General features: G+C 35.6%; 1 protein-coding gene across 3 annotated transcripts in view; it reads right to left on the reverse strand.

Annotated features, from left to right (window-relative positions):
- Positions 1 to 10,811: 10,811 nt before the first annotated feature.
- Positions 10,812 to 22,702, reverse strand: part of LMO3 (LIM domain only 3) — a 57,946-nt gene continuing 46,055 nt past the window's right edge. For 2 of the 3 annotated variants that reach the window (XM_036864624.1, XM_036864622.1), the window contains one exon: positions 13,123 to 13,718. In XM_036864624.1, coding sequence (XP_036720519.1) covers positions 13,613 to 13,718 — 106 coding nt within the window. In that variant the 3' untranslated portion in view covers positions 13,123 to 13,612. Of the gene's footprint in view, positions 13,719 to 22,702 lie in introns of all 3 variants that reach the window. The other variant, XM_036864621.1, reaches the window with a different exon arrangement.

Genomic DNA, 22,702 nt, shown 5'->3' on the forward strand with positions numbered 1-22,702 from the left:
AAGTCCAGCAAAGTTAGCCTAGGTACCCAACTAACACAATCAGCTATATAGTACTGTACTGTAAGAGGTTTATAATACTTTTCCCACAAATAATACATAAAAAACAAACACAAAAAATAAAGAAAACATTTTTAATCTTACAGTACTGTACCTTGAAAAGTACAGCAGTACAATCCAACAGCTGGCATACAGGGGCTGACATCGAGTGAACAGGCAAGAAGAGTTACTGACTGGAGGAGGGAGAGGAGGTGGGAGATGGTAGAGCTGAGGGATCGTTCAGCAATAGGAGACGGAAGGCAAGCTGCAATTTCACTCACTCCTGACGTTGATGGTACAGCATCTGGTTCCTTGCTGGATTCAATTCTATCTACCCTCTTGAAAAAACGATCCATTGATGTCTGGGTAGTATCTCTTTTTTTCTCATCACAGATGACACAGTAGCACTGGATTGCATTCTGAACGGCTGCTGCAACCTTCATGTACCGTTCTACGTTTGGGTCCTGTGCCTCAAAAGCTAACAGTGCATGTTCGTGTCTTTGAAAGTTCGTAACTTGAAGGTTAGTATGTAGGGGATTACTGTATTACCATCTGTCATGGCACTTCCTGTGGTTCACTGTATGTGAAAGAACTAAGTGGATAAATGAAATCCCAAATTTCAGAATCATCAATTCCATCTAGTTGTAACCACAATTGTCTTTTTGAAGGACAAGTGGAAGAGATGGTTTTGAGAGAAGTAAAGACATTAAAGAATAGTTCTTGGGATCATGTAGGACTAATAGAAACTGGTCATTTTGGTTAGAATTCTGTTTTGGTGCTAAAAAGGCAACCCTGAAATGATACTTTATTCAAATGAATCTGGTGGGTTAGGGTAACACATGATCTGTCAATCTAATTTCCTTAATCAATTAACCCTTGCATATCTCACCAACTTCAGATTATATTTAACATTTTAAGTAAGATTTTACACTTAAAATAGAAAGAAAGATCTGGCTTATGATTTCCGTAAGTTGTCTAAGTAACACAATTTAAAGAGTACAGAGTAGTACCTTTACCACCCAGCTGCACAAAATCCAGTTTCTTCAGGTTCCTCACCGTGAACTTTCTTTTAAAGTGTGAATACCTATATTTCCAAGTTCTATTCCAAGGCCATTCAAAATCAGTGTATCTATTAGGGCTTTTTTTTTTTTTTAAATTTATTTATTTATTTATTCATTTCTGGCTGTGTTGGGTCTTCGTTTCTGTGCGAGGGCTTTCTCCAGTTCTGGCAAGCGGGGGCCACTCTTCATCGCGGTGCGCGGGCCTCTCACCATCGCGGCCTCTCTTGTTGCGGAGCACAGGCTCCAGACGCGCAGGCTCAGTAATTGTGGCTCACGGGCCTAGTTGCTCCGCGGCATGTGGGATCCTCCGAGACCAGGGCTCGAGCCCGTCTCCCCTGCACCGGCAGGCAGACTCTCAACCACTGCGCCACCAGGGAAGCCCATCAGTGTATCTAAAACTCATCTTCTTCCCCAAAAAACTACCAACCGCTCCTGTATTGACTGTCTCCTAAGTGTCTTTGGAGTGGACCTTCTCTCCAGCTCTGCTCTATTGCTTTTAAATCATTCTTTTCAACTGCATCAGCTGGGCTCCCAGCCTTTAGTCTCAGCTGCCTCCACTTTACCTTTCATAAGACCACCAGATTGAACTTCCTGAAATGTAAATCTGATCGTGTCATCCTCTGCCTTGCAATTTTTCAGGGGCCCCTCATCATCTAGGGCAGTGACATCCACACCTGATGAATCATTAGAATCACCGTGGAGTTGTTAAAATGTATAGATTTTAGGGTATGACAACATACCTACTGAGTCAGAATATCTGATACACACGTATATACACACATATGCATACATAGGTATACACACGCACATATCTATACTTTTAAAGCTCCATAGATTTGGAGACCACTATCCTACGTTGGTGTACGGAAACAAGGCCCTTCATCATTGGATTTGAATCTGTAACTCCTCATGTTAATTGAAGTTCCCTTAACCCACTGAAGTCTCTCCCACCTTGAAGTCTTTGCACATACCTGGCATAACCTTCCTTCCTTTTCCTAATCTACTGGAAGCACCTCTACTTCTCAAGACTCAGGCGATTTTTCTCAGAATTTATGGCTGATACTCTCAAAATTAGGCACTCCTTTCTTTCTGCTCTCAAAGTATCTTGTGCCTCCTCCGATACATCCCATAACTATGTAGCTGTTTTACCCTCACTTCCCCAACAGACTGCGAGCTACTTGACGGTAGAAAGTATGTCTTGGAGCTTTGGCATGGTATTTCTTCCTTCGTCTCCATCCCTTTTTTCTCCATGCTCCTGGATGTTGTAACATGATTGGTGTATAGAAATTACTGAATAAGTGTTCCTAGAAGCATAGGGAGGAAGGAAAAATGATGGATAGAGATACTCTTGAGATGATGCCTTGGAAGATAGTGAATTACTAAGTTAGCTCTTCTGCTGATAGAGGAACCCATAGCACTTGGAATCTGGACAGAGCAAAGAATAAGATTAGTTTGGAAGGTATTTAGGAAATGGAGAGGTTTTATTTGAGGGACATAAGGTTGAAATGAGATTTTGGATTTACAACCAAAAAAACAACCTCAAATTAATGGATTTCACAATTTTATATATACACTTAAATATATCTATATATTTTTAATAGGGAAAACAGAATGAAGTAGGTGACTATTTATTTCTCCAAGTAAGATAATAAAGAACAAAACCTATTATCTACCATCATTGTATTTTCATAAAGGCTATTTGTATATCCCCCAAAAGTAGGAAAGGTAAATATCGTATTGAAGAACTATTTTTGAATAAGTATAGTTGTGTAAAACATACATAAATATTATCTTTCTTTTTCTTTTTTTTTCTTCATACAAGAGAAGAACTTCATAGATCAGGAATGATCTTCAGACAAGATTTTGGGAGAGGCAGAAAAACTTTCAAAACTTCCCTTATATCCAGAGCAGGGATCTGACATTATCTCCTCAAGGTGAAATAACCTTGAATGGCCTGACATTTGCACAATGGCTTTCTTTTTGATCTGTCTGTAGTTCCAACTAATTACTTGAAAATACCTTTGCTATTTCCCTGCATCTTTCTACCTATATTATTTTATGACAGTCTAATAAGAACTCAGCCTTCCCCACTGACCATATGTAAAATTAGATAAATTGTAATATTCTAGCGGAAATACTAACTTTATGTCAAAAAGTCAGGGCAGAGTTTTGGTGTTATGTGAGATCAAAGAGAAAATAAGACACATATACTAGAAAATTTACCTTCTGGCTTCTTTTGTTAGAGGATTATGGATTCTCATGTGACAGGAGGGAACTAAATTGGGAGGAGAAGAAAGGAAACCATAATGTTGGGTCTTACAAACTCAGTGCAAAGTTTCCCTTCTCTGAATCAGGCTACAGCTGAAGTCAGATAATGTACCCATAAAATTTCTCAAGTTTCTGTAAACAAATATGTCAGTTAGGGGTTGCTTTTGACCACATGTAACAAGAACCTAACCACAGTGACAAGAGATAACCCAACCACAGTCCACAGTGACAAGATGTCCAGAGGTAAGCTGGATAGTTCAAGTCTGTTCAAATCTCCCATTGGGATTTGTTCCACAAGCTCCCACTTACATTCCAGGCGGGGAGAAGGGACCAATAGAGAGGAAAAAGTGGTGCCTGGATCAGGAAAGGCAAAAGTTATCCCCAGATCTTCCAATGACTCATTTTTACATCCCATGGTCCAGAACAGTGTCAAATGGCCATCCCTGGATACAAAAGAATCCACGAAAGGAAAATGTTTGCTTTGGCACATCACTGCCCTGTATGCTGTTAGTAAGAATGAAGGGGAAAAGGGCACAGACACCTAGCAAGGTCTCCCACAGCAACCAATAGTCTTATGTTTCTTTTTTCCTTAAAAGCCCAAAGAATTTCTAAAGCAGTAATATAACTCTGCACTTTGACGTGAGATGTGTGCCTTATGTCCAGAGTGTCGTCAAACAGGGTATACTTCTTATTCTCTTTTCTAGGTTTGCTACATTAGCTATAATAATTTAAGGTAAAAATCCCCACATCTCAAGAGTCATATCTGACCCTTCCCCCTCGTTCCCTTTACATTTAGCCAACTGTCATACTTGGTAATTTGTCTCTTTCCTATTGCTTCTCCCCACTACTCCCACTCATCTTTTATTTCCCAATAGCTATTATGCTGTGTAGGTGCTTATCTCTTTCCTTGTATTTTTTTTTGTTTTTACAAAGTTCTCTTGTCTGAACTATCAACATCCCCTCTTGCCCCTCCCTAGCCCCAATCTTCTTAAACTTTGGCCTTCATTATACTCTATATCTTTTCAAAATCTTTGATCATTTTCTATTGCCTATCAGCTAGATGAGTCACCATGAAACTAAGTGCTTGATGAACTTAAATTGAGAGTGGTCCCTGTAAAACACCAACATTCCCTCCATCTGCCAATGGTTCTTCAAGACTGAATCAAAATGTCTATCGTGAAGCCTTTTCTGATGCGCCCAGACAGAAGAAATCACTTCTTCCCCAATGTTCCCACAGCACTTTGTGGATAGTTCTGCTTTCTAGGTTATTACTTTTCATGGTTAATAGTCATTGGCTTGTCTTCCCTCGAATGCAAGGATTATTTATTGTATTCCTCAGGGGACATGGAGGAGACTCTGTTATGCAGTAGGTGTCCAATAAATGTCTGTATGACTGACTATATGAATATAGTGATTATTGAGTTCCTCTGGCTAAATAACAGAAATGAAGGTTATCCCAGTATAAATGCTAGGCATATACATGGCGACACACACACACACACACACACACACACACATACACAAAATCTCGGAGATGAAAAGAAGAGAGTAAAAACATGTTTTATCACATAATGTCTCTGACTATGGTCTAGATCCCCAATTTAATTTCCTCTCTGAATTTCAATATTTTGCTTAGAAGGAATTTTCTAGTTTGTTTGTTGAATGTTCACCTGTAATTGTTATTCTTTGCCCCATGTCTACCTATTGGGGCATAAATCACCCCTGATGTTCACCCAGACTGATTAACCTCCATCAGGGCAAATAGCACTAAAGAGGCTCTCATAGAACTTGGAATTCATAAAAATAATAATAGTAAAAATAATCCGAATACTATTACTAGGCGTTATGTTAAGGACTTAACATAGATTGTTTCATTTGATTTTTCAATAAACCCTATGAAGTAGGTATTATTACCCATTTTACTGATGAGAAAACGGCTCTTAATGGAACTAAGTAATTTTTTCAAGATTATTGTCACTCTGATGGCAGAGCTGAGCTGCTCACCACTACGTTTATGTCTTAAATGGTTTCAATGGAAAAAAAATAAGGGTTAATTGGGTCTAAGAAAATTGTGTTTTGAGATAAAGAATAACCGTATTTACCTAAAAAATAATCAAGGTCTGCATAAACCCGACGACGAGAGTGTAGCATCAGTAAGGTCTTGTCAAATATCCTTAGTGAAGAGTGAGGTAAACTCTTGCAGATATGGGTGATTAAGTCATGGTATCAGCTCTTGACTTTCCCTTCTGTTCCTTCATCATCTTCTTTTCAATGTCCAACTAATGTCCCCTCCCTCTAAAATGATTTCGTCTACCTTTGCTTTTACACAGCAGCTGTTTGGCCGCTGCAGTTTTCAGGTGAGTACCCTTTTCTGGAACAGTTCACCTTTGTTCACCTTGCAGTGCTTCTCTCTGCATTTTCTCGCAAGCTCTTTATTTTTGGCTTTCTGAGTTTCTAAGATAGTATTTTTCAAAACAAATTTTTTGATTGACACCTACAGTAAGAACTACAGACACACACAAAATACTTGAAACATAACCTACTACTAAATCCACCTGCAATGCTTTCCAGTCTATGAAAGCATGGGTCTACGACTGTACTCAAATAGGGAAAAGTTAATGTAAAGTACACAAAATAGTTAAAATATTAATACAAAAAAGCTAAATAAAATGGTATATGTGGACTGTTTCTTCTACTGAACGTATAGTGTCAATTCGTATTTGCCTCTATTTTCCAAGTAGAGAAGATTAAATGTAGAGACTTGTAAGTGAAATCATACCCAAAACACTAATCAACTAATCAACACAGGTGGTAAGGCATTATAATCAGTTCAAAAGAAGCTCCAATAATTTGTGCAAGAAAGAGGATTAGCCGAGTGTCCTAATAGGAAATTTGACTGCATAGATTCAATTCCTTATTTCTTGGGAGATAAAAATCTCTAAATGATCCTATAGCTTATAATAAGATATTAAAATGGCATACCTAAGCTTTCAATAATGTCAGCACATATCAATTTAGGAAAAGCATTGAGTTATGGGAAATTATAACCTATGTGAAAGACTTAGACTTTAAAGAGTTCCATTGATGTAAAAGAAAAGCATGATTATTAAATTATTGGCCAACTGATGGCACTGGTTCAAATTTGAATCATTTAGGTCAGAGTAGCTCACTCTTGTGCCCCAGTCAAAGTTCAGTTAGTCAAAAACACAGATCCTGTAACCACAGCTAGTTGAGAGAAAATTCTCTAATTTTTAAAAGGAATTACACACTATTAAAGTAACCTTAGAAAGATATGAAGCAAAATATAGAAATATTATTTTAAATTAATAATATTTGATGCAACTTTAATTTTTTTTAAGAAATTTGACTCATAGTGAGAATTTCTGTCTGGTTTTAAAGAACTGAAGCTTATTAGATGGGATTTTATTGAAATGTTTAGAAGAATTTGACTAAGATTCTAATCAATGTTTAAATGGTTGGATCTGATTTATTAAATTTACAAGTTCGGCTTATTAGCTGTTTAAATGGTGTACAAGTGTTTAGAGAAACTGCATTTGTTAGAGTGGTATATTTAATAAATTGGGCATTAAACAAAGAATAAATAGCAGTGAACATTATATTTTATGCACCAAAGTTTCTCAGGCAGAAAAAATTTAGAAATGCTTAATATGGTGCTACACACATGCAAGGTGCCCAACAGTGTTTTTTTTTTACAAAGTTTCCTGGCTCTTTCCATGTAATTTTTATTTCATTTTCAATCCCATATTTTATTTTCACGCATCAGTAACTGCCCCACATGTGGTTTCTATGTCTTCATCGGGCCCCTGTTACTATTCATACTAAACCGAGGATACTCTAAGAATAATAAAGGAATTATAGGTCAAGCTTAACTTTGAGACAACCTAGCAGCTCCACCAAACTTTCTTAGGGATATTTTAGCAAGTCATGTTGAACTTAACCTAAGGTCTCACACAATTAAAAATTCTTGGGTCTTCCACTGTGCTTCCTAAGTTGAGGAACTGCACATTGTTTATGCAATTGTGTATGACCATGTTCTGCCGTAATCATCACAGCTCTGAACTCTTCAGATTAAGTACTAATTATATACTGAAAATACAGGAACACTTGCGGGGTGGAAATTCCCATTAGGACCACTTAATCTGGAATGATTTAAGTTCGAAAGGATCCCAATACATGGAAGTGGCTGTGGTGATGGCAGCAAGCAGTTGAAGCAATGGAAAGAAGGAGGTCTCAGATTTTTCTGTGGTCGTATGAGAACGCAGGTAATTGCATTTTGCTCTATGTTAAGGATAGCTGCTTTGCCCACTATTGCTTCAACCTGCCATTATAAATCTGTGACTGGAGAGTTCCTTAATTATTTGGCCACTGATCTGGACCAAGCATCCTCGACACCTTGTGTATTTTAGACAAGTGAACACACAGTTTGACACAGATTGTTATTCTGACTTTCGGTTTGTTTCATATCTTGTGGAAGTAAGTTATAAAATGTCAAAGACAGGTAACACACTAATTTTATTATCTTGACTTCGGAGAGCAGCGGTCTAGCCTCACCTCATCACAGCATGTTTATCCTGCTGCAGACAACTGCAGGTTTCTACTCCTACTCTCAAGTCTATGCTGACTGCCTCTTGTTCCTGATACTGCTCTACTAGGGATCCTCTATTATTCCTGGCTCTGTAGCCTCAAATAAATTTCTTAAAGGTTGAAAGAAGGAGCTCCTAAGTGGATTGCATGTAGGAAAATATGATCACTCTTATTTCTAATTTTCATTTTTAAAGATGGCATTAACTCTGAAATGTTTGGAATTTTTGCTCAAGCACAGATTACTTCTAGTTTTTGGATAGAACATAATAATCATAGTGATGATGATGATGATGATAATGATATTAATAAGAATGAAAACTCTCTGAGAGATAGATCCAGAGTCAGAAAACTTATGTTTAAATCTCACTATTTAGCTGTATGACCTTGGACAAGTTAAGTAAGCTCTCTTTACTTTTATTTAAAATCTGCAAAACGGGGTTAATAGAACCTACGTTAGGAGGGTGTTGTGGAAATTACCTGGGCAATGAAAAATCTCATACTACTACTTATACTACTTACTGAATACTTACCATACATACTAGATGGTAAGTGTTCAGTGAGTGTTACCTGTTGTTAGACACTACTGATGATGAGGAATATAATGTCACATGTTACAAATGGACAGTTTCATTTTATGTGATTTAAAATCTTTTGCAGAAGCAGGGTTAAAGAAGATTTGGATAATCTATTACCTGCATGCCTCTTGCTCCCATTTTTCTTTGTACTGTGTCCATTAAATTTGGTATAGTTAACGACGACCACCTTGCTAATAAAGCCAAAATATTCTGCAATCTGCTCCGCTATGCCAATTTCATGAGTATTCAGCTCCTCAGCCCAGAATACCCATTGTGTAAAAAGTGCAATGAATTCCAATTCACTTTTGATTGCAATGATCTGAACCAAACACGAAACCTACTTGATCCAAGATGATCTGGGCTTTACAATGTTGTGCATTACGTGATCTGCACGCTGAAAACAGGAGTATCTTTGAATTTCCTTTTCAGAAAACAGAATTCTTTTAATTAACATTTTAAAAAATTTCAGTATGTGTAATTGTTAACACCTGCTATGTGTTGCCAACAGATGTTTCTTACTTACCTAAGGGAACTGTTATAATTATTCTATACGCTTAGTGAAATGGCATTTACCAAGATAGTTGGGAAACTTTCGTTGGTGACTTTGCATGTAATACTTGGCATTTCTTATAATCTTGTCCACTATCACTGCTGGTCCCCACACCTCCTCCCCAACCTGGCCCACCAAAGGCAAAAATGTCCTTTTGGGAGGGTACCAAAATGTTTCAAAACTGGTCATGCATATTTTAGTCTTTGTGAAAAGTTCCTGAAATTATGTGTATTCTAAAACATTGGAAAATTTACTTTTAAGTGTTCAGTAGCTAATCCTTCTAATGTTTAACATGGAAGTCTTACATCTTGATTATAAATGTAAAAAGTATACTTTGTAGAAAGGTAATACCCTTCCAATCACTTGGCTTCAAAAGAAGCTACAGCAAAAATGAGATTTTTCTTGATTTTTTCCCTGACCATTTATAAGGTTTTATAAGCAGTAGATGTTCAGAATTCTTCATTTATGATACTAATCACACAATTACCTACAAGCACATGTTAAATATGACACTGGTTTCAGCCAAATAATGGGCCAACTGAAAACAATGAATAAAGAGAGGCAGCTCCATTTATAACGGCTGTTTCAACAGAGCACTACTGTAATCATAGCGATCTGAGGGTGACTCATTAATTAATTGATGTTCTTTTTTATTATGTGCTATTGAGTTAATGAGTAACTTGTGTGAGATAATTCTCTGAACACATTGATTACTTGAGATATTTTCTGGGGCTTTCATACCAATGACATGCTGAATAGGTAGAAGGCGGTATTTGCTTTTGTGTGCTCATTATTCGTAGGTTTGAGATGAGTACAAACCAGTGCAAAGACTCCCTAAAGTTATCTGACACACAAAGTATCCTAGGTCGGCTTCACAGGAGGCTGAGTGCTCAGGGCAAGGCCTGTCACATAGTAGGTACTTAATAAATGTCATGTGAAATAATAGCCGTATTAAAGCTTTGCTTCCTATTACCTTACATTGCGTTAAAATCACATTTAGGAAATATCCGTAATGGCATTTTTAAGAAAAAGTAACAATCAAAGGGCTTTTGCCAAAATTGTATTCTGCGTTAATGGCCTATTACAATAAACATGTACCTTGTTTTTGCAGCTTAGTTGAGTGAACACTAAATATGTTTGGCCAGTATCATTTCTATGAAATTGTTTAAGTGACTATCCAGAGAATGGTTTGCCTAAAGTGATAGTTAAAAAGAAATCACTTGCGTATGGTGTGCTTTACTACAGATGTAATTTTTAGCACCCTGGTTCAGTGAAGGAACAACATTCTTCCTGAAAATGTAGGATTTTGTTGAGTTTTTTGTTTTAATTCATTATGCAGGAACCAGGAAATTGGAAATTTAGTCTGACAAGAGCAACACGGTTGCTTTCAGAAAGATCCCTTAAAATTTGTATAAATGTACAAAATTATACCCAGCAATTGCTACCTTCATTTTGACAGTTTTATTTTCCCCACAAAAGTAAATAGCAACAAACTACCTAGCTCAGAGATCCTAAATATAATATTTGGAGAATGCATTTGAGGTACTTTGTCTGCTTATGATTTACCTTTTGAAAGTAAATGTCCTTACACACTTTTCTTTTCCTTTTTCATAGTATGCTTTCTAGATATCATCTTAGATTTTGCCCATTAAGTGCAATCAAATATTGTAATACCCCTTTTATTAAAAACCTAAATCTGAATATTAAAAAAATGAATGAAAGAATCCAGCAGATATTTATTAAGCAAGATGAAAGTGAAATTACAAACACAGGTCAGCTTTTAAACTCAGCCAGCACTCTAGTGGAGTGCAAGTGCCTGGTCCCTCATCATAGGCAGCCTACATGAGATGCGTGTTGGAAAGGGAGCTTTCGCTGCTTGAGAAATCAATGCTCCATCGGAGATGTTCTACTGGAGGCTTCAGATAACAAGCTAAGTGACGTCAGGGCTACACAACACAAAGAGGAAAGTTGACAACAGTTCAGGGACTTTGAGTAGTCGAGACAATTAGCTTAGTACTTCAGTCAAAAATGCTACTATTTATGGGCAATTAGCTGTAAAATGGCCTATTTCTGTCTTGTTCCACCATTTTATGGAGATTAAAGATAATCTAAGGAGATTAAGGCCTTAATCTTTAAACCAGGTGAGTAATTTTGTTTGTAGTAAAAAGCATAAGAATTAATTCCCAAAGGATTAAGCAAAAGACCTTGTTTGGTCTTTGGGTGGCAGGGATAATTGAACAGCTTCAAGAAGCTGAGAGAAGTTTGTTCCCAATCTACAAGTATTTTGACATATTGATAAGCATATGCAAAACCATTTAAATCTAAAAAAGATGATGCAAAAAGACACGGACAATTACATTTTTACATCCACATGAATTTCAAACAACTCTTAATGGGGATTAGCAGGGCTGTGTTAGGAAAACCACTTCTTACATATCTCCCCCACCTTCCTCCCATTTGTTCTGTTTTGCTATTTTTTGGTTTTGGCTATGCAAGTCTTTTCATGAAATAAATGTAAGGCTCAAAGGCTAAAACAATATCCATAGTTATTTTGTAGGCCCCAAACTGCTATTTTTGAAACTCTGTTTTGGGGATATATCTCAAATTTGGAGGACATGTGACTTGAACACTCAACCATGAAGCATCTGTAAAAATACATATCATTCACTTTTCACAGAACTATTTTCTTAAAAATGAGAGGCAATATCCAGATTCACATGCATGTTCATAGTAAAGCTTTGTTTGAAAACAACTCAAATCCACACCAGCATGTTTTTTTCAGTTTAATATTTTGGCCCCAAACCAAGAATTCAGGTATCACATTTAATTTTTATCTGCAATGCATATTCGGCAGGACAAAGTATGTATGCAAGTAACACTGGGAAATATTGTATCCTATACAAGTGATCAAGAAAAAAAAAGAAAAGAAAAAAGAAAGCCCACAGCACTAAAAGTTGCTCTAGTAAAAATGTGCTTCATTGTGCCTGTTGAGGAATCAGATCTGCTGAAAAGTAGTTTTGAGTACAAAGAGCGGAAGCAAAGAAACAAAGTGTGAGCAACCCCAAAGAAGAGAACACAGTCACAACTTTATTTCCTTAATTGTAATTTAAATAATCAGTCTCCATAATTTTTGTTTCTAGCAAGCTTTCTTTTTTATCAGCTATCATGTAGATAAGGGAATAATCTTTCACCTTTAAAAAAAAATGGAATGACAGATTTCAGCCCAGGTGTGATACATTCTGAGCGGCTAATTACTTAGAGAAAGCAATGAGAGTAAGACACATCAAACTTTTAAAGTGTTCACTTTTGAACATTAAAACAAGTGGCAGGTAAATACAGAAAAATATATAATCACCAGTTCTCAGCTTTTTATCGATCCCTTTGTTTCTCTTCTTCTAGAAGATTCTGTGAGCACTATCCCGCTCTGATCAAAAGTGACTTCACTCCTCAAATAGGATCATAGATTCCATGTGCATTATCATGGTTTCAGTAGATTCGCACTCAAAACCTTTTGGTGCCAGAAATGTATCAAATCATAAAGTTATTATACGCTTACCTCTTATGGAGAGATCTGGGCAAAATTTGTATGAGAAATTTATCATTTTAAAATTAGCTCATAATTGTGGTAACCCTTTTTTAAAGTAACCCTTTGGAAAATTTTTACATGATACCCAAAGGCACTAGCTCACATAAGCGGTGAATGGCTGAAGGAAACAAAACAAAGCCATTGACTAGGTAAAGAGCACACACACAAAAAAGGGTATTAAAAGGATAACTGTTAAGCTTTAAAGTTATTCTAAAAATGGCACTTTTCACGTTGGTAAAAAATGAAAGTGCTTTAAGATGAAATTTTTATGCATTTTTTTAAAGCTGATCTTTAACCCCCTGAAAATAGGGGGTGATAATGAGAACACTGATAGACTCTAAATCATTGTGGCAATAAGTGGACGTTGCTAAAATGCTTTGTGTGTCTTTCTTTTTCAGTATTTTTAATGTTGATAGACTTGCTTTATATGTGTATCATTAGTGAGATTGGCTCTTCAATTCTTTACTAGAAAGTTACAGCTCATTTAAAATAGCTGGTAGATACAGAAAGCATAAATATACCGTAAGTTTAAACACTGATTGTACTAAATGCAACAATACAAAGAAGCAAACAGAACACAAATGGTAACACAATAAAACTGTATTACATTTGTGCTGCAAATATTACAATACATTATATACAATAGTCCAAAATAAACATCTCATGCCAAGTGACACAAAAAAAACGAATAGCAAGCAAAAAAATCCAGCAATATGTACATTACTTTTTTCTTTTATAATAAACATTCAACTCTGAACTGGGGCAATTTCACTACATACAGATGCAGTCCGCCTTTTATTCCATATAACCATCCTGCTTTCCTATATCTACGCTATTCAGTTGGTTCCTGTGTCAATTCTTATATACACGTGGAGCAAAAAAGATAAAAGAATGGAGTGCTTTGTATTCTTAATGGGGTGATGTTGATAGATCAGCGAACCTGGGGTGCATAACCTTCTTTCATTAAACCTTCCTCGTAGTCCGTCTGGCAAAGGATCATGTTATTCTTTAGGAAAAATTTGTCTCCAACACAAAATCTGAAAATATTTACAAAAATAAAATGGTTACGATGACTTCACTCAGATCTATAGATTTGAAGATTTCTTTTCCTAATCATCATTTCATCATTTCAATTTATGGTAATTCCCTGAGTTTGAAAGTTTGGCTTAGAAAATTGCCTTGTCGTCAAAATTAAACCATTCTGGTCATTTAAGGAAATGCTACACACAAAATTTGAAATCCTACTTTTATATATAAAACTCATAAGAACATTGAGGAAAACACCTTGGGCAGCAAAGGTGATTTTTTTTTTTTACCATATTGGAAAGAAAAAAAGAACTGATCTATATTTACACCCATTAAAACAATGATAATAATATTTCACAGCAGTGATTATGGAAGCTTTCATCATTGCCCATTTATCCATTTTATAAAAAAAGTAAAAGGCATTAAAATGAATCAAATGATTAGAAAATAGCCCACTTTAGAGCTTCTCACTTAAAGCTTCCTTTTACTCTGTTATTAAAATGTGATTAAATTCTCGTAATTTGGAAGTAATCATTCTGAAGTGAAAGTTATTTTTGCATCAGACTCAGATGCTGGGCCATATTCCTTTGTTTGTGGCAAGTTCACCAACTATGAAGTAGTAAATGTATTTCTTAGAGTACTTCCAATTAAACCAAAGGGAGTAACCTGATGAACTTCTTAATATTGATGTGATAAATAAACTAGTTTCCAGTAGCTAATTATGTATTTTATTCTATAAAGCACTGTTTAATGTGCAAGATTGTAATGTTTTTAATAAGTGCTCTTTTTGTATAATTTCCCAGTGGTGACACTTTGGACACAATTAAGATCAGAAAAAATGCTTGTGCTGTTTCCAGTACATTTAACAATAAAGTAACTCTGGGGAGATTTGTATATATTTTTAATTGTAACAATTTAACCTTCAAACAGCAGTGTCTGGTAGAGTTGACCCAGTAAAACTACTTGTCATTATATAAGTTGACCTCACTGACCTTTGATAGTGGTCTCTCTTTATCAGATAGTCAATTTCAAATGATGTTCAAGCAGAAATCTTAGTGGATAGATTAAATTGTGTCATGAAAGCCACCCTTTAATGTTTTGTGAAGTTGAACGTTTAAATGAGGAGCAGTTGGGCTGATTTACATTTGCAAAGATTGGAATGCTAGACAAACAGCGAACCTATTTATTTTCCAACTGGGTAGCTTTGGAAATTTATCCTTATTCTAGCTAAGTAGATAGAGGGGAAAATAGTGTAATAAAAAAAGTAGATTGAAAAGAATTAGCTTTCCTCTTAAAGGAAGATTGGTCTGTTTATTTGTGGAATTTACTTTTTTTCCCCAGGATTACTGCCTGCTGATGATGCTGATTGAAAGTACAGACTATGCCCTGATCTTGAAATCCTGCAGTTGTTTGTGGTCAAGGCTATTGGATACAATGAACATTCAAGTTTGGACTTTAAGTATATCTTCTTTTTTATTAGTTGCAAACTATAAACTTAAAATATTGTGCTTAAAAAGTGGTGTTTGAATAAACCAGGTTTTGTAGATTATCCTGATCATTAAGATATGTTGAATAAAAGGAAATATTTCTTTTGTTGGGCAGGGGTAAGTAGCCAGATTAGATACTTACCTTTTATGTGAGATTATATAAAGTAGCATGCAGAATATATTTGATTACTGTTCAAATTTTTCACTTTATATTAATGTTGAAATTAATTTGAACTGACTAATAAGCTAATAATAAAATATCCATCAAAAATAAATAATTTTAATTAAATACTCTCGTGTTCCAGCTGATGTTATTGAATATTCTTTTCCCCTAAAAACCGACTAAACTGGAAATACTTTTTCAACTCCATACTGTCTAAAATTTTGCTTTAATTTGTTAACAAGCCTCCAAATTCTATTTGCCATCAAATAAAAACGTGTTTTGTTTTTGGTTTTTTTTGTCATGTTGTGTCATGTCATCCTTACCTTCAGGGGCCTTGAAATTTAGGTAATTTCTATTTGTAGATTAATACAATCAGAGTAATTATAGTGAGAAAAGCACTGAGCCAAGAGCCTGGGGATTTGGTCCTGAGCTCTGTTGCTCTCACCTACTCAGTGCAAGATATAGGGTGTATTTCATACTCTCTCTGAGTCAGTTCTCTGTGGGTAAGATAAAACAACTACATCACTGGATGGTAGGAATGTTAAAATAAGAAGTATATGAAAGGCAGAGAGACATTTGCAATGAATAGGGTTCAAATTCCAACCTTCCATTCACGATATTGAAAATGAAACTTCAGGATTTTTATCTTTAACATCAGTAAATTCTGTAAGTTGGCAGCAGAGTAGAAATGTAATATGTAAAGCCTTCCCTCAATGTTTGGAATGTAGGTAATTAAAATAATCACCTTTTATAAAGTACTTACCATGTGCTAAGGCTAAGCATGTATATACAGTGATCACATTTATTCCTTAAATCCAGCTGAGAATGTAAATATTAACACTCTTTTTCAGATGAAAAACCTAACACTTCCTCCCAGAATTTTAAAAACCTGCCCAAGGTTCCATAGCTAGAATGTGTATGGTAGAGGAAGGAAAACACCCTGGTCTCTTTGGATTCAAGAGCCATGCTTTTACAATTCACAATAGCCAAGACATGGAAACCTAACTGTGCTTTCACAGATGAATGGATAAAGAAGATGTGGTGTATACACACACACACACACACACACACGCACACACACAATGGAATACTACTCAGCCACAAAAAAGAATGGAATAATGCCATTTGCAGCAATATGGATGGACATAGAGATTTTGTTTTTAATTTTCATTTTTTGTTCATCACGGATTTTTTTTGCATCAATTTTTTAATTAATTAATTTTGGCCATGCCGCATGGCCTGTGGGATCTTAGTTCCCTGACCAGGGATCCAACCCATGCCCCCAGCAGAGGAAGCATGGAGTCTTAACCACTGGACTGCCAGGGAAGTCCCGAAAGATTTTCATACTAAGTGAAGTACGTCTAAAAGAGAAAGACAAATACCATATGATATCACTTACATGTGGAATCTAAAATGTGACACAAATGAACTTATCTAGGAAACAGATTCACAGACATAGAGAACAGACTTGTGGTTCCCAAGGAGAAGGGAGGGGGAGGGAGGGATGGATTGGGAGTTTGGGATTAGCAGGTGCAAACTATTATATATACAATGGATAAACAACAAGGTTCTACTGTATAGCACAGGGAACCATATTCAGTATCCTGTGATAAACCATAATGGAAAAGAATATAAGAAAGAATATATATATATAGTATAACTGAATCACTCCGCTGTACAGCAGAAATTAACACAACATTGTAAATCAACTATACTTCAATTAAAAAAAAAACAAATAGGGCTTCCCTGGTGGTGCGGTGGTTGGGAGTCTGCCTGCCAATGCAGGGGATGTGGGTTCGAGCCCTGGTCTGGGAAGATCCCACATGCCGCGGAGCAACTGGGCCCGTGAGCCACAACTACTGAGCCTGCGCGTCTGGAGCCTGTGCTCCGCAACGGGAGAGGCCGCGATAGTGAGAGGCCCGCGCACCGCGATGATGAGTGGCCCCCGCTTGCCGCAAACAGAGAAAGCCCTCGCACAGAAACGAAGACCCAACACAGCCAAAAATAAATAAATAAATAAAATAAACTGAGGGATAAAATTATAAAAAAAAAAAAACAAAACAAATAAATGACTGAAAGCAATTTAAAAAAAATCCATGCTTTTACCTGGAGGCGGTAAAGCATGAGGCTATGAAGTTATATAGGTTTTTTGTATTATTATTACTTCTTTACATAGCTTTTCAAAAGAAAGCCTATTATTCAATGAGATGTTTGCAATACAAATGGAATTCATCTAAAATATTCCTACCTAAGATATGTTGTTATTAATATGTTGTCAACTGGATAAAGTACCTTTTATGTGCATATCAATTTCTACTTAAAGGTCAAAATGAAACAGAACATAGGTGAGGAATGTCACACACAAATAACAAACAAAACAGCTTTGAAAGCTATAGTTAAGAACAGATTATGATTGCTTTGCAATTAGGATTGATATCTTCCTTTAAAATGTCCTATATATAAACATGAAGAAATTAGAGGAATAGCAATGCAGATGTCGGACACCTAACAAAATGATCTATAACTGTGATTTTGTAAGAAAGGCTAATTTCCAATGTTCTGTAACCAGGTCCTGATGAGATTTAGCATTTCAGAAAAATACTATAAAAATAGTGATGGCCAGAGGATAGCGTATGTATATATAGTAATAGGTCAGGCTAAAATTCTTGAAAATAAACTGATAATCTTCCTTATAAATTAATCTTAATCGCTTGTGATATAGTCAGTTCAATTAATTCTGCCATCATTAAAAAAATATGTTAAGGAATAAAAAGATGCCCAATCAGATTATTAAGCCACCTAATCTTAATGTTTTAGAATTAATCATAGATTTAATTTCCAGATATTTTGGAGTAACTCTAGTTGAATTCATATGGTCTTAGAGACTTGAAATGTACAGACAATAATTAAGAAATCATCGCTATAAAATAAGGGGCTTAGAGTAGTTTTGAGCGGGTTATCAAATGCCTCTGCTAGGAAGCTTTCATTTGTGACATCCTTTTTAAGAATGAAAATGTTAACTTAGTCATCTTATTTTCCTAAGGTTAGTGACTGCCAATTATAATTAATTTCCATTTCCACAGCACTTTAAAAAGAAAGGGGATCCAGTCCATATTTCCAATGTCTCTACTGTTCTATTTAGCATACTCAGTTACTAAAAGATGGAGATTTTGATACTGTACTGTTTTCAGTAAGAAGTGCAGGTTATATACTCACTGTACACTTGTGAACAAATTTACTGTCTTTTCCCAATGCCAGCCCAGTTGTCATCACACAATGCATTCCCAACAATCTTTTCTGTACCAAGTTTCACTACCCACACCCCAAATCCCATTATCAATTATTTAGCATCTACCTTTTTTTAACTCCACTATATCTACTCCCATTTATACCCACTTTGTCAGAAAAGAAAATCTTCATCTTGAAACAGGTCAGGTTCCTCATACTGGCTCTGAATCCAGAGATTAAATCCAGACTGCCCAGGTTCAAATTTTGAATCTACCCTTTTCTATCTGTGTAATCTTGGGCAAGTTATTTAAATTTTCTATACTTCAGCTTCCTCATCTGTAAAATGAGGCTAATAATAGTACCTACTTCTGGGTTATTTTGAGAACTAAATGAGTTAGCACATGTAAAACAGAATGATATCTTGTGTGTGATCAGCACTGTATAAAAATTTGCTCTCATTATTATTTGCTAACAATAATCTTCTCACCTTTGCTTAGCTGTTCCCTAGCCAGGGATATTTCTCCCTTTTTTCCATCTACTTAAATTCTAAAAATTCTTTTTTTAAGGGAATATAGGAGTAGGGGAGTAAGAGGTACAAGCGATTAGGTATAAAATAAGCTATACGGATATATTGTACAACACGGGGAACATAGCCAATATTTTATAATAACTATAAATGGAGTAAAACCTTTAAAAATTGTGGATATTGTGCCCCTGTAACATATAATATTGTACAGCAACTATACTTCAATCAATCAATCAATCAAAATTCTTTAGGTTCCATTCCCTCCATCAGTATTCCCTGACCCCGTCAACTCATTCTGATCTTTCCCAAAGCACTTATTTATTGGTGTGTCATTTACTTTGGCATTTCAAATTTTCTCATGAATGTGTAACAGGTTTCCCACTCTGGGCAGCAGTGCTGAGGTAAATGACCATGAGCTAAATTTCTTTTGAACCCTCTGAAATACCACCATAACCTGTACTACCACTTGAAGTGGGTGGTCCACAAATGTTGGTTAAGACAGACTTATTGTAGAACTGAATAGCCTTAAAGAACAAAGATACTTTTGATGAATAATTTAAATTTGGACTCATGTTGACTTTAGTTCACTGATTTCCTACCTTTACGATTTCCTCTCTCTATCCCCTACTCCTCCACGTCCCTACCAAACTCCCTCTCTAATCTCTGAGCACACTGAGCCACTTTTCATTTCCGGAACACATTACATGCTTTCACACCTCCATGCCTTGCCGGCTGTTCCATCTGTCTGGAAAAATCCTTTCCTCACTGCACCCAGCCTTCCTCACTTCCTCCACCCCCCACCAGACATACTTCCTATATCCTAACCAGTCCTAGAGAGTCCTTTAACACCCAGGACATCAACCCTTTGGTGCTTTCTTAAGACTTCAAGAAGGACAGACCTCTCTTCCCTCAGTATAGAACTGTTTAGCATCGATTACATTCTTCTCTCCTGTGAGTCTTTGATGGCCTGTCTCTCCCTAAGCTCTAAATACCCCTAAGAGAGAAACTGGATTTTATTCACCTCTGTTTCCACAGAGCCTAGCACAGTGCTTTTTTTCTTTAATGTTACACAGTTCTACATATTTGAGGCAATTTCATTACAAACAAGCATTTTTTCCCTTCTCTTATAAAACCATCATTTAGTTTCCTAGAATTTTCTAAGGGGGGGCTTACTCATCTTTAAGAAATTAACCTATTACTCAGAATTTTCCAATTCTGAATGAGATTCAAGTTATCATACAAGATGTTCAAAATAACCTTCTTCAGGTCCTTTCAAAATAGATGGACTTTTAGATTTTAATTCAGGATTCACATTTTTAGCCATACCCTTTTAAAAAGGACAGAGAAGATCACCCATCTTGAAAGTTCATTGTTACTACTATCCTTTTTAAACATTCAGAAATGCTTCAGATCTTAATGATATTGTGATTTAAAAGTTAAGATGAAACGACTTGCTAAATAAAATTCATAAGCATTTATAAAATCATAATTTCAGGGGTTAAGAAAGTTTGCTTAAGGGAAAGTGCCTATAAATTACCTATTGGCCTTGTGTGTCACTTGAAAAGGTGCAATACTAAGACAATGATTTGGCTACTATGAGTAGAGGCTCCTGAGGCAGATGGCTTTATTGGAGAGATTTCCCAAGCAGACGCCAAAGGATAAGGAGAGTCTCCTATATTGAAAACTTCTGGATTCAGAGTAACAAAATTTGTCTGCTTTGCTTGACTGATGAAGATTAGCTGACTTCTTGCATTAAAGAAGTTTGTCTTGTAGGGATGGAAGTGACAAGATGATAACTAAGTGTTAATTGTGCATAACCAGCACTAAAGATATTCAGTCCCATTATGGCATGTAATAAATGAAGCGCACACAGAAATATATTAGGTACTTTAATAATGATACTAGAACAGTATTCTGCAGCAATAAGAATGTGAACAGTTTTAGAGTCAAAATTTAGGAGTGTTTGTCTTACTTGACTGAGTTCCACTGAGGAGACAGACGTAATTGTGAATGCAACTTTTTATTTCAATGGTGAAATAAAATTGATATACGATTTGTAAATAGCATTAACAACCTACAATGACTTTGCATCATAATAGAATTTAGGCTGGGTTTAGCACTTGAATGATGTTTTAATTTTCTGTGTAGAACACGGATAAAATAGTAAGCCTGCCCTAAGAGAAAAATGGACAAAAGGAATAAACAGGCAGTTCCCTAATAGAAGAAATATCAAAGGGTCACTAGTAATCAAATAAATGCTAATTAAAAATGATAATGAGATACCATCTTTCATCCCTCAAGGTGACAAGGATTTCTTTTAAAATAATAATTCCCAGTGTTGGAACTTATGTGAGGGAATGCATTGTTTTTTCTTTTCTGGTGTGAGAATAACGGGTATAACTTTTCCGGAGAGCACTTTGGCAATATATAACGTAAGCCTTTAAACTGTTATATGGTTTGTCTAATTAACTATGCTCCTGTGAATTTAGCCTGACACAGATTTGAGTATTTGTTTATAAAGTCCACATTAGATTGATAATACTGATGATATAAAAACTTGAAGAAACAACCTACACATCTGATGACAGAAGACTGATTTAATAATATATGAAGCTTTATCCATAAAACTGAACACAAGAAAGCTTAAAATATCATAAAAGAATTTTTAAAGGCAGGGAAAAAGGCACCCTATATTAATGAAAATGTCCAAGTAACAAACATTAGGATTCTTCCTTGTTACTTTCCTTTAAGATGCTTAAGTGTGGGTATAATATAAAGTATATGCTATATATCATTTGCCACATATGCACAGAAAAATGTATGGTTAGCCACATACCAAAATCTTAAAATAATTTCTTTTAGAACAGTGAGACATGGGACAATGTTATTCTTTATCCCTTTCTATTTTCTAAATTTTCCACTATAAATACATAATTGTTTATAAGTAGAAAAGCAGTAAATGTTATTGTTGCACAAAGATAACTCTATTGTTAGTAAATGCTATTAGTGGATGAAATGTGGTAAGTAAACAAAAATATTCTAAATTTACTACTAATATACCTTTAAAACATACACACATATAGGCTCATGCATATTAATGAGTCTGTAAGGATGTGTGGACATTTGTGTTCTTGTATTCATATCCTTACATTAAAAACTATGTGCATTTGCTAATTTATTTTTGGCTAAGTGTCACTACAGACTGAATCAACCTACTTTGATTCCAAACATCTATTGGGAAGGCTCAAGATGTTACAAGATGACTTCTTGAATTATTTCCTGGGTAAATTATACATTGTGAGGTATACTAGGCCAGATTCTGAACATCTACATTTAGCAGGAGATATCTTATGTAAAAACCAAGTTAGTGAAATATTATATGGTAAAAGTAAATTATAAATATCAAGGTAAAAGAACTAATTTTTGAGAACCTATTGTGTTCCTGGTACTTATAAATAAATTCTTTCATTTAATTTTCAAAATCTGCAGGACAGACGTTAGCGTCTCCATTTTAAGGATGTGCAAACCAAACTCGGAGAAATTAAGTGACTTACGCAACATTGCACAGCTAGCATATGGTGGGGATGGAAT

Source organism: Balaenoptera musculus, chromosome 10 (genome assembly GCF_009873245.2).
Source record: "Balaenoptera musculus isolate JJ_BM4_2016_0621 chromosome 10, mBalMus1.pri.v3, whole genome shotgun sequence".
NCBI lineage: Eukaryota > Metazoa > Chordata > Mammalia > Artiodactyla > Balaenopteridae > Balaenoptera > Balaenoptera musculus.